General features: G+C 38.0%; 1 protein-coding gene across 2 annotated transcripts in view; it reads left to right on the top strand.

Annotated features, from left to right (window-relative positions):
* SNCA (synuclein alpha) overlaps positions 1-11,383 on the top strand; it is a 104,294-nt gene extending 92,911 nt beyond the window's left edge. Inside the window, exons 5-7 of one of the 2 annotated variants that reach the window (XM_089663769.1) lie at positions 3,854-3,934; positions 7,309-7,405; positions 10,072-11,383. In XM_089663769.1, coding sequence (XP_089519895.1) covers positions 3,854-3,934; positions 7,309-7,380 — 153 coding nt within the window. In that variant the 3' untranslated portion in view covers positions 7,381-7,405; positions 10,072-11,383. The remainder of the gene's footprint in view (positions 1-3,853; positions 3,935-7,308; positions 7,406-10,071) is intronic. The other variant, XM_089663774.1, reaches the window with a different exon arrangement.
* The last annotated feature ends 998 nt before the right edge of the window (positions 11,384-12,381 follow it).

Here is a 12,381-nt window from a genome sequence, read left to right as displayed (position 1 = left end):
TACGAAAAATGAAAAACCAGACTAGATCTTCAGGAAGCTGAGATTGCAGCAGAAATGTCAACCTAGATTGGAGATGCTTAAAGATTCTAACGGATTGATACTGAATGATTTTCAAAACATCAAAAAAAGATGAAAAGATTATACTGAAAATATATATAAAAAATATCGATAACATTATAAAAACTAAAATGAAAGTGATGCTGAAGAAGAATCAGATATTCTAAAGAAAGAAAGATTAGCAGCAATTAAAGTGGTTGTAAAGGCTCAAGGGTTTTGCATAGAATGTATGAAGGTAAAAAACCTCAGCATCCCCCCCAGCCCCCACTAATACTCACCTAAGCCCCCTCCCAATCCAGCGATGTGCACTTGAGTCTCGGCTATCCCAGGACTTCCTCTCCACATTGGCTGAGACAGCAACGGGAGCTATTGGCTCCCACTGCTATCAGTCACAGCCAGTGAGCCAATGAGAAGAGAGAGGGGGTGAAGCAGAGCCGCAGCTCCTTGTGTGAATGGACACGCAGAGCAGCGGGTGCCCCCATAGCAAGTTGCTTGCTGTGGGACCCCTGACAGGAGGGGGGCCAGGAGGGTCCCTGCGGAGGACCCAAGAAGAGGATCTGAGCTGCTCTGTGCAAAACCACTGCACACAGCAGGTAAGTATAGACATGTTTGTTATTTTTAGAGAAAAAAATTAAGCCTTTAGTATCGCTTTAAAGTTTATCAACAAGACGTCACCAGGCATTGATGGTATTCCAATTAATTTGTTAATTAGTGGCTCCAAAGGTGCTATCATGGCCCTTACTCAACTATGTCAATGATCTAAAAGGAAAAAACACGGCCAACCGACTGAAGAAGATCCCATTTTATTTCTAAACTTAAAAAAGGTAATGCCAAGCATTGTAACAACTACAGAACAATTGCATTAATTCCACATGCCAGCAAAGTATTACTGCAAATAATAGAACAAAAACTACAAGCATACATTCAGGGAGAACTACCTGAAGCTCAAACTGGTTTCCAAGAAGGTCAAGGAACAAAAGACATTATGCCAATGTTAAACGGATATTAGAGGAGAGCAAAGAATGTTTGATTGTGTGGATCACAAAAAATTATGGAAGACTGTTGCAAATGGGAACATATAACTCATTTGATAAAGAGCCTCTACAAAAATCAAGAAGCTGCAGTGAGAACTGAATACAGCAACATTGACTGGTTTCCAAAAACACGAGGCATCTGGCAGGGATGCATTTTGTCACTTTACATGTTCAACCTATATGGTTAGGCCATCTTCAGAAATGCAAATTTGGAAGAACAGTCAGTATCAAAGTTGGTGAGTTGGTGGCCAAAACATAAACAACCTGAATTATGTAGATGACACAATGCTCATCACCAGCAACAGAAGAAGATATGCTGTAACCAGGGCTTTTTTCAGCTGGAATGTGGGAAACGCAATTCTAGATCCTCCAACGCTGAATGTATGTAGTGCAGGGTATGCTGCGGTGTGCTGGTGGGTCTATTATTGATAGCTTCTTGGGGATCTATTGTTGCTGTATGGGATCTATTGTTGCTGGTGGGGAATCTACTGTTGCTGGGGGTGTGGGGAATATTACGTTGCTGGGGTGGATCTATTGTTGCTTGCTGATGTGGTATTTTGTTGCAGGAGGTACATTGTTGCTAAGGAGAGATCTATTGTTGCTGCTGGATCTATCATTGTATGGGATCTATTGTTGCTGGGATGCTACTGTTGGTTGCAGGGGGTCTATTTTGCTTCTTGCTTGCTTACTTTTCTTATCATTACCAAATTCAATACAAACTGAATTATGCTTGTTTCTGTATTCTCTAAAAGGGTCATCACAGGGAGGTGGGTAGGGATTGGAGCCAAAGGAGTGTGCTTGGAGGTTGGTAGGGGGTGGAGACAAGGGGTGAGTCAGAAAGTGGGAGTTCCTGCACCTATTCTCTGAGAAAAAAACACTGGCTGTAACTACTAACAAAAGGCAACGCCAAAAGTCGTAACCTGTGATTAGAACTGAATATAAATCAGAGGAAGATCACGAACACAGAAAATTACAATTTTGAGCTTGATATTATTAGCATAAAAGCTGTAAAGCATTTTAAACTTCTGGGCTCTTTCATAAACAAGGAAGCAACTAGTAGTGACAAAACACTCTGCAGAATAGCACTTGGTAGGTACACAATAAAGATTCTCAACAAAGTATTGAAAGGTAAAGAAATTACAAGATCAGATTCATCCACGCACTCATTTTCTCAGTTGATTACGGCTGTGAAAGTTGGTCACAAAGGAAACAGACAGAAAGAATATTGACTCATTTGAGATTTGGTGCTGGAGAAGGATTTTATGTGTTTCGTGTAGTAAGTAGAAATAACAGATCGATTTTGGAAGAGATCAAACCTTACTATGTTACTAAAAGCTAAAATGATGAAGTTACTACTGTCCTATTTTGGTCACACTGGGGGAGATTTACTAAAACTAGTGTACTCAGAATCTGGTGTAGCTATGTATGGTAGCCAATGACCATAAAACATGGAAGCTGATTGGTTTTTATTCGGAACTGCATTAGATTTGTCACTGAAAAAATACACAACCCTAACAAAAGAAACTGCTGGGACTTTGAAGGTACCATACCAACAATAGTCAGAAATATTGTGTAAAAAATTAATTTATTGCACAATATTAAAAAAAACAACATGATTGTGGTACAAAAACTGAGCATAATGATGCTCCCTAAAAGCATACCATTACATATTATAGCAATATGAAAATTAAGCTTGATGTAAATAGCTTCATAGTTACATATTAAACCCTTAATGAGATTAAAGTTTGATGTACATAAACCTGACACGTTTTGCTGGGACAGCCCACTTCCTCAGGGAGCTCTGGCATATATCTCTAGGACCATAAGCAGAATCATAATGAGCATCCATGAAACAGAAAAAAACAGAACAAGGTATATTATAAATTTTATACTGGTACATCTGCATGTCAAAGGGGATAGTACCTGTTTATTCAAAGTTCACAATGCACAGAAAATCACAGTGATGGAGAACCGCAGTCATCCACTTGGAAGGAGGACTAATTTATTCAATAAATTTCAGATTTTGCACTTTCAGTTTTAGTAAATAACCCTCACAGGAACCAGGCAAAGAGGGAGACCAGCTACTAGATGGTTGGGCACATTGACCACAGCTATGGGAATGATACTGGAAGATCCTGCAAGACTAGCAAAAATCAACTTTTCTTTAGATCTCTTTCATCAAGTCGCTGGGACTCGGACCCAAGTTGACAGAACATAACACATGTCTGTGAAACATTCACATGTGGTACAGTAGTGCAAAATGTGTAAGTAGGCTTAGACTATGTTTAGCCATGTTCCTTTAGGCCATGCTCAATATCCAGTGCAATTCATCCATGTTACCTTTTTGCATTGGGTGTTGAGAAATATGATAACAGACTTGCTGAAAACAACACTAAGTTTAGCTAGGGATACCTCCCCCCCATTCAAGCCGACAATAATAATGTGTAACGGGGAGAAATAAACACTTATACTGTAAATGTGACTTTTAAAATGTATTTTTTAGAAAGCTGTATGAGCAGGTGATTTCACATCAGCATGCAGTGATGTATGCTGATGTGAATTTTATGGAAAGAGGAGAAAGGTCAGCTTTAAGGCAGGATGCCTACACTAGGTCAACTTTAAAAACTAAATTTGTAAAAACTCTTGCTTATATAACTTCCTATATAAAACAGAATAATCCTGAGGGAGGTGGCTTGCTGCTAGGCAATGTGTATATGCACGCATTCTAACACTAAGGTATATGTATGTAATTTTTATTCCAGAATGAAGAAGGTTTTGGACATGAGGAAAATGCAGACAATGTGCCAACAAATGCAGATGACACATATGAAATGTCGAATGAGGTAAATGTTAAGTCTATTTCCACAAATCATTGAAGATAAAAAAAAAAAAACAGATCATTTGGTTGTTAAAATCAAATACATTGGATTTACAGTATGTAAAAAATTATAGGGCCCAGTCAGATTTTTCCTCTCTGAGGCATTGCATTATTGTACACAAATTAACCTGTTATGTGAAATGAATGGGCTGCCTGGGCACTCCAATGCACCACGGCTGAGAATTGTGAATGAGTCCTTAAAAGTTACACATAGAATTAACAGATGCCTACACTAGAAATCTCTTCCTAGGAAGCCACGGTGCCAAAACATGCAAAAGACAGATTCCAACTGGTGCAGCTAATAAATAAGAGCACCATCCATTTGTTCTAACATGATGACGACTACCCATATAGGCATCAATCTGACATCTCACTGCTTACATCAGGCCCCAGGCATTGACTGCAGCACATAATGGTCCTAATATGGAAAAATATGAAATTTTGACATTTTTATGTACAAAAGCACATAATAACCCACAAACATTCTATCATTATTTTCAACCCATTATAAAATGATATGGTTATTTTAGACTGCATTAAAATTTTATACCATTTTCTATATACTGTACTTTTAGAATTTAACAAACGTTCTGATATGTGTGCCAGCAAAAATGCTGTAAAAGCAATACTGAAGTGAATCGTGTTAATTCCCCTCTGTCTGTTTCACTTGCTGCCATGGTGATGCACACACGGCAGCAATTATGAGAATGTTAAAATTAAAGAAGACTAGATATAACATATGGGTTGTCTCATTTAACAGTTTTACATAGCTGTGCTAATTTGAATGTACATTGGGCAAAGAAAAATGTATATAGCATTTGTCAGAGCTTTCTAAAAATCATCAGCCTGAACAAATACACAAGGATGGCAATCCTCATTTAAAAAAAATAATAATCATTTTTTTTAGCTTAGTCTAATGAGATTTGGAAATTACAATTATATGACTGAAAATAATGTTTCATATCGTGTGTTACATAGTTGGTTCAAGTTGCATGAAGACACCAGTCCATCCAGTTAAACCTGAGTATGCATGTGTTTTTTTTATCACTGCCGTTTTACATACAACCCTGTACATCGCATTTGCTAAGATACACATCTAAAAGTTTTTTTTGTTTTTATTTTTTTAATTTTACCTATACACACTGCTAACACTCTTGTGGAAGGAAGTTTCACATCCTTACTGCTCTATCATTAAAGAACCCCTTACATGGTTTAAGATTTAATTGTTTCTCATCCAACTTAAATGTGTGGCCACGGTCTTCTTTAGAGACCTTAGGTTAAATAGTTTGTAGAGACACCATTAAAATATTTGTATATTACAATCATAAACCCAGTTAAGCACCTTTTCTACAGGGAGAATAAAGTTTAATTTCTGTATTTGCTCCTCATAGCTGAGGTCCTCCGGTCCCCTTATTAGCTTAGTTGCCATTCTTTGGACTCTCCCCAGTTCAAGCACATCCTTCCTGAGGATTGGTGACCAAAACTGGATGGCATACTCAAGATGTGGCCAAACCAGAGTTTTGTAAAGAGGTAGAATTATAGTCTTAACTCTTGAGTCAATCCCCTTTTTAATGCATGCTAGTAATTTACTAGCCTTGCTTGCTGCAACTTGGCATTGCATGCTGTTGCTGAGTCTGTCTGTCCCCTAATGCAGGGTTTCTCAAACGTTTTACCTTTGAGGAACCCTTCGCAGAAAATTTGAGATCTCATGGAACTCCTGAAATAATCTACATCATATCTACAGCTCACGGAACATTGATGTGATCAGAGAGTTGTTGATAAAACAATTATTTTTAGAAATAACATTAAATAGAATAAATATTAAAACATACCTCTTTAAAGTGAAACTTGCTTGATTTTTCTGCACAGATCTCACTGTATGGGGGGCAACAGGGCAGAGCAGATCGGGTCAGCATGGCAGAAAACAGGAGGTCAGCAGGACAGTGCACAGGGTTTTAGCATGACTGAACACATGGAGTCAGCAGGACATGGCACTGGGTTTTAGCAGGGCAGAGCACAAAGGGTCAGCATGGCAAAGTACAGGAGGCCAACAGGGCAGAGTACAGAGGGCAGGAGGGTACAATACATATGAGGTGGCGCATTACATGGTGGGTGACAGGGCACAAATCATAGGGCACAATACATCGGGCATGAAGGCACATTACATGAGGGTGGCAAGGTACAATGCATTGGGGCAGCAGGGCAAAAATCAGGAGGGGAAGGAGGGAACAATACATGGGTGGCAGCAGAGCACTATACATGGGTAGCAGGGCACATGATATGAGGGCAGCAGGGCAAATTATATTGGGGCGGCAGTCTACACTAAAATAGTAGAGCGGGTTTCTTTTGCATGCAGAGCAGTGCAGGGAAGTTGCTGTGTGTTCTGTTCTTGTTCTTTATTCCCAGCCAGCCCTCCTCTCTTATCCATCCTATGATATCTTGTACAAGCACCTGGAATGGACAGGAGGGGAGGAGGGGCTAACTGGGAACAGCATGTTTGTTGCTTCCCTTTGCTGCTCTGAATATTGGGGAAAGCATAATCATGATTTGAGTGTCGGATAAGTGGGGACTAGATCTACCCATCATGTGCCTGTGACTAATAAATAGATTGCGCAGAACCCCTGGGGACTCCTCACAGAACCCTAGGGTTTTGCAAAACTCTGCCATAGCAAGTAACATGTATGCATATTTTTAGCTCCCAAGTGCATTATTTTACATTTTCCAAATTAAACCTCATCTGCCATATAGCTGCTCACCCATTTATTTTAACTTGGTCTACTTGTAAAGTTGCTGTATATTGTTGTGAAGTTATTGCTTTGCTTAGCTTTGTATCATGAGCAAACACTAAGACTGAACTACTTATTCCATCCTCTGTATTGTTTATGAACATGTTAAACAGCTCACAACTCTAGATCATTTAGAAAATATGCAATTAATCACCACCCTCTGGGCATGCTCCTGAAACCAATTTTCTATCCAGCTCCTCAATGCCAAAAGAGCTTAATTTGTAAATTGAGCATTTATGTGGTACTGTATTAAATTCTGTCTAGATACTCTACAAAGTCTAGGTACACTACATCCACAGGGCTTCCTCTAGACAATTTTTCTCCTTATAGAATTTTAAAACTGAAATTTGGTCTGCTTATATTTTGCATTCCCTGGTACCTCCTTTCCTCCCATATCTACATGCTAATGACATTTTAAAGCCTTCTTGATTAAAATAACTGACATCCAATAAATAAAAGCCGCAGGCCAGGAACAGTCAGGCTGGGGACAAAAGATTATGATACTGGACATCCTTCAGCTGAAATGAAGTTGGCTTTATCTGATATCCTGCAGCTTCTAATGCACACTGCGAAAAAATCAGTGCGCTGGGGAATCGGAGTAATTAATTGCAATGATGGAGAATAGCCTTTACAACTTAGCAAGACTCAAGGTAAGGCTGGAGTTCAGCTACTTTGTACAGCTTTGTGAACTCAACTTTATAAATGGCTATTTTATACATCTAATGCTTGAAATATACAAACATGTGTAGGTTGAAAAATAAAATGATATTTCTTGGCCACATTTGTTCTTTTGTTTACACACCTTACATTTGAAAAAAATGTAAAATTGGTAAAAGGCAGGCCATTTTTGCACCTTGAGCTGGTGATGAATGACCTTGTTTGTCAACAAAACCCAGTGGATACAGTACTTTGATTATCAGTGCTAGCATGGTGATCATATGACTGTTGATAAACCAATCCTAACGCTTAATATAATTTTAATGCCAACACTATCTGTTATGCTAAGCATAATCCTTTGCCTCCTAACAAAGCCATGTAATCACCTTGTCACTTGATGTGAACCTAAAAAAGAGATGCTTCAAATTATTGTAATGCAAATGTGAAGGAAGAAATTCAAACTAAAAGTTAGCAGCTTCTGTAACCCTCGGGAGCCATTTAAAGTCCACTTGCAAACCTTAAAGACCACCAAAAATGCCTTAATATATTTTAATGCCAACATTATCTGTTATGCTAAACCTAATCCTTTGCCTCCTAACAAAGCCATGTAATCACCTTGTCAATTGATGTGAACCTAAAAAGAGATGCTTCAAATTATTGTAATACAAATGTGAAGGAAGAAATTCAAACTAAAAGTTAGGAGCTTCTGTAACCCTTGGGAGCCATTTAAAGCCCATTGCCAAACCTTAAAGACTACCAAAAATGTCTTAATTTAGGGTTAGCAGTTGACTGTAAAGGCCTGTGTCAGTGGGCTTTGGTTTGTTTCAAATGTTTTTTTTCATTCTCATGCAAATCTATAAGAATTCAAAACACACATTAAGTATGTAAAATTCTAGTCAGAAATTGGTAAACTGCCGGTCAAATGCACCAAAAATTAACTCTACTGAATGAATTCAGTTTATAACTGTAACAATCAGAGAGCTATACTAATAAACCAACATAAATGATTAGGTATTATATCATCAATATGCTTGCCAACAAAACAATATTCATAATCTATCAGTAGAGATGAGAAAAATGTTATGACTCCAAAACTTGATTTAAACTGTGTGAATTAGGACAGTCTGACTTAAATTATCTACATAATTCTGTTTGTTCATTTTCTACAGTAATAAACGTGAATTTTAAAAATGACATTACAAATGGTGTCCATGAACTAATTAATTCTGTCTCTTAACCCAAGCATTGCAATACATAATGTATTTGTCTATATTCTCTGATGACCTAAATTTTGAGGTTAAGGCCTAATATGAAAATGTAGATCCTGCAGGGAACAAAGTATGCATTTATATGATGATTTTATGACTGGCAGATATAGCCATTGTGCAATAATATTTATCATTCTGGCAGTTCGCTATCTTCCCACTTGTGATATAAGCTTTCCATTATTTTAATAAATATTGGAGTTGACAAACTAAAAGAGCAAAGACTGTTCACTTAGTGAAGAGAATGTTCACAGAGGTTGGTAAATAAGATCAAGCTGTGTTCACTTTGAATACCCGATCATATGTGAAAGAAATTTAAAAAAAGGATTTTTGTTTTTTGACACATTATTGGATGATTGGCATGAACACTGATTTACCTCCTTTACTAAGCTCAATGACTATTCACTTTGTTAAGTGAACCACCTCTCCTTTAGTGAATTAGCTCTATTGTTCTTTTTCTTTAGTCAATTCTTGGCAAATTTGAATGCAAGTTAGAAAAGATCATTTCTGATTTTTATTTGTAGCCCTGTAAAATATAATGTGTTTAATTCTATACTTATCTGCTGATGCCCTTGAAAAATAAATTAAATGAAATCTTGTTTACTTGTATTTTTTTGTTGCCCCTAGCCAGATACAATAACCTTTTTCAAATGAATGAAATAGATTTACCAGATAAATGTGTGTATGACTGTTATAATTGAAAAAGTATGTAGTATTAACAAAATCACTATATAACTTCCAACGGTTAAAATGGTAATATTTGGTTTATTAGAAAATGAAACCATATTAAAATGTAATTTTGTTTTAAACTAAGAAGGATGTTAAAGTATAAGTTCACCTTTGGGAACTTGGTATATGTTCTACCCATTTTTAGGGTGAAACATGTAACATGTTCCCGCTCCGTACCAGCTCCGCCCGATCTCCCCCCCCATGACAGCGGATCTTCTACCATCACCTGCTTTCACAAATGGAAAAAAAAAAGCGGCCATGTGGGGCTCTGCCCACACGACTGCATCATTCATTCAGTGTTCTGTGATTGAATGTCTACAAGTAATGTCAGCCTTTGTAGCTGACAGCAGTTCATTGAGAACTACAAGCTAAGATGCTGGTGAGCGCTTTCGTAGTCTATTGAGCTTCCTGGACTGAAGTAACTGCCTGCCCATATCGGAGATAAGGCCAAAAAAAGTACATTTATTTATTTTTTAAATGTGATTTCAGTGAGGCATATCAGTTCCTTGATGAGGTAGACAAGCTTGTGCCTTGTCAAAATGTCGATATTGTTCTGGCCATGAACAAAGTTTTAATTATGATTCTTTTATTAACTGAGGAAAGTCACGCATAAAATGGATGTGCTAATGCAGCATTTTTTCTGTGTTTTTGTTTGATTCATGTAGGAAGGGTATCAAGATTATGATCCTGAAGCATGAAGACTGAGCAAGTGGCATGACCCTAGATATTCATAATACATTCCAATGTACCTAGTCTCAGATTTTATTTCTTTTTTTATTTAATAACTGTATATGGAAGTCTTCCATCAGCTACATAAAGGACCACTAACTACAAACTAGTCTGGTTAGTTAAATCCACCTCATTAAGAAGATCAGTAGTCAATGGGGTCTATGTGTGTGATATGGATATGATGGCTTCAAAGGAAAAAAAAAAGAAAAAAAATCACCTAAGTGTCTATTAATGTTTGACTTTCTACTTGTATTCTTACTTGTCTACCAGTGGTTTTGTATTGTTTCTATTTTCCTACACTTTGAATGTTTCATATGTTAGTTATTGTCTTAATAAGGGAGATGAGTGAATTGATTCCCTAAGCCTGCAATTCAAATCCAACTGGGGCAATTAGTATGAAGATATATTATACTGAAGCTGCTAATCTTCAATTTAGGCTTTTTTAAAACATATTCTTTACCATTTTTATTACTTTTTTTAACCAAATTTAAATAAATGATTCTGAGGCTAGTTCAGAATGCCATAGGGGCATAGCATCCACTTGGCATAATGGCCATGAGAATGTAGATCTCACACCCCGCTGATAGTAACCCATATCCCCTTCAGCATCTGGCAGGTTCTTCCGGATGCCACACCCCTACTGAGCCAAAAACCACTGACAAGTGCTGATGAGCACTGTGCTTGTGTCCTGGAAGGTAGTATGGGATGTGATTTTTCTTACTGAGAGACCCAATTTGTGATGAGTAAAGCAAGATTGTAGGTATCTTCTTTAGCTTCTTCTAAATACATAAAAAGTGAAATTTACTTTATATTTTATTAAAATTAATTTAGAAATAAATTATTTTCCTTTTCCTGTGCACTACTAAGAGACATTGTGTAAGCTTTTATCAGTTCACAGGTGAAAGGATAGAAAAAATAATGCCTCCATCAGTCCTCACACCACTTCCTGGGCAATGGTTTTGTATAACAGCCCAGTGCCCTTCACCACCAGGGTGTAATAATTTTATTTTTAATTTGATTATAACAGCTTTATTTTAAATCAAAATCCACTTGTGGTGGATGAGCAGATTTAGGCTAGCCACAGATGGATTGAAATTTGGTTTTCAGCAGGGAACCACCACATTTCGATCAACCTATGGGCATTCCCATTTGAGAGGAGACCTAGTGATGAACTCCTCTCAAACAGGAATGTTGGAAACATATACATATAAAAATGCAGCGCTGTAAAATGATCAAATCATGCAAATCAACACAATAATAGTCCTGAAAAGGTGCTCAATAATTCCCAGTGCCAATGGAAAGAATGCAAACTAACCAGAAGCGCATTTAAAATACGCATGTGTGTAAGAAATCCTGGAGATTCCCCTCTCTCCCTCTGGTCAGAAAATGGATATGTGCTAAAATGGATGACGATGACGCCCTCTTGTGGGAAAACAAAATCCTGCAGGTCAGGAAGCTCCCAGGATGGGATATTCCTCTTCAATGGAACCAGGGCTGGGATTGAAATCACTCTGTGGCTGGAAAGTTGGGAGAAAGACCCCTCACAGAGAACACAGAGAGATACTCATAGTGTAGTATATTACTTCAATTTATTTAAAAAAAACCAAGTAAAACATATAATCAGGTGGCAAGTGAAAGTGACCCACTGACCCTCTTAAAATTATAGGTGGCCGCCGGGCCTCCACATGGCACCGGCGGCGTAGTGCCAACGATGTCCACAGGCTCCCACTGACGCGTTTCGTGCGCACGCACTTCTTCTGAGGTAGAGCAAGGACCATGGTATATCCTATCCTGGGAGCTTCCTGACCTGCAGGATTTCGTTTTCCCACAAGAGGGCGTCATCGTCATCCATTTTCTGACCAGAGGGAGAGAGGGGAATCTCCAGGATTTCTTACACACATGCGTATTTTAAATGCGCTTCTGGTTAGTTTGCATTCTTTCCATTGGCACTGGGAATTATTGAGCACCTTTTCAGGACTATTATTGTGTTGATTTGCATGATTTGATCATTTTACAGCGCTGCATTTTTATATGTATATGTTTTACTGAGGATTTTTACATGCCTTTATCCTGGATGTTCAGCTGCTGTTTCTTTGAGAGCGCTCACTGTGTGTCCTTTACCTATACAGGAATGTTGGAAAATTTGTGTTTGATTAGCACTGCAGCCAATCAACTGCAGTGCTTATCAGTGTGTTCTAAGAGTAGAGGAATCTCTGCTGTCAGAATACAATAGCGCAGCGGGGGGG

Source organism: Staurois parvus, unplaced genomic scaffold, assembly GCF_062004578.1.
Source record: "Staurois parvus isolate SC_StPar_1 unplaced genomic scaffold, SC_StPar_1.0 ptg000044l, whole genome shotgun sequence".
Classification (NCBI taxonomy): domain Eukaryota; kingdom Metazoa; phylum Chordata; class Amphibia; order Anura; family Ranidae; genus Staurois; species Staurois parvus.
Note: the sequence above shows the minus strand (reverse complement) of the source record. Positions and strands in the feature narration are given on the sequence as shown.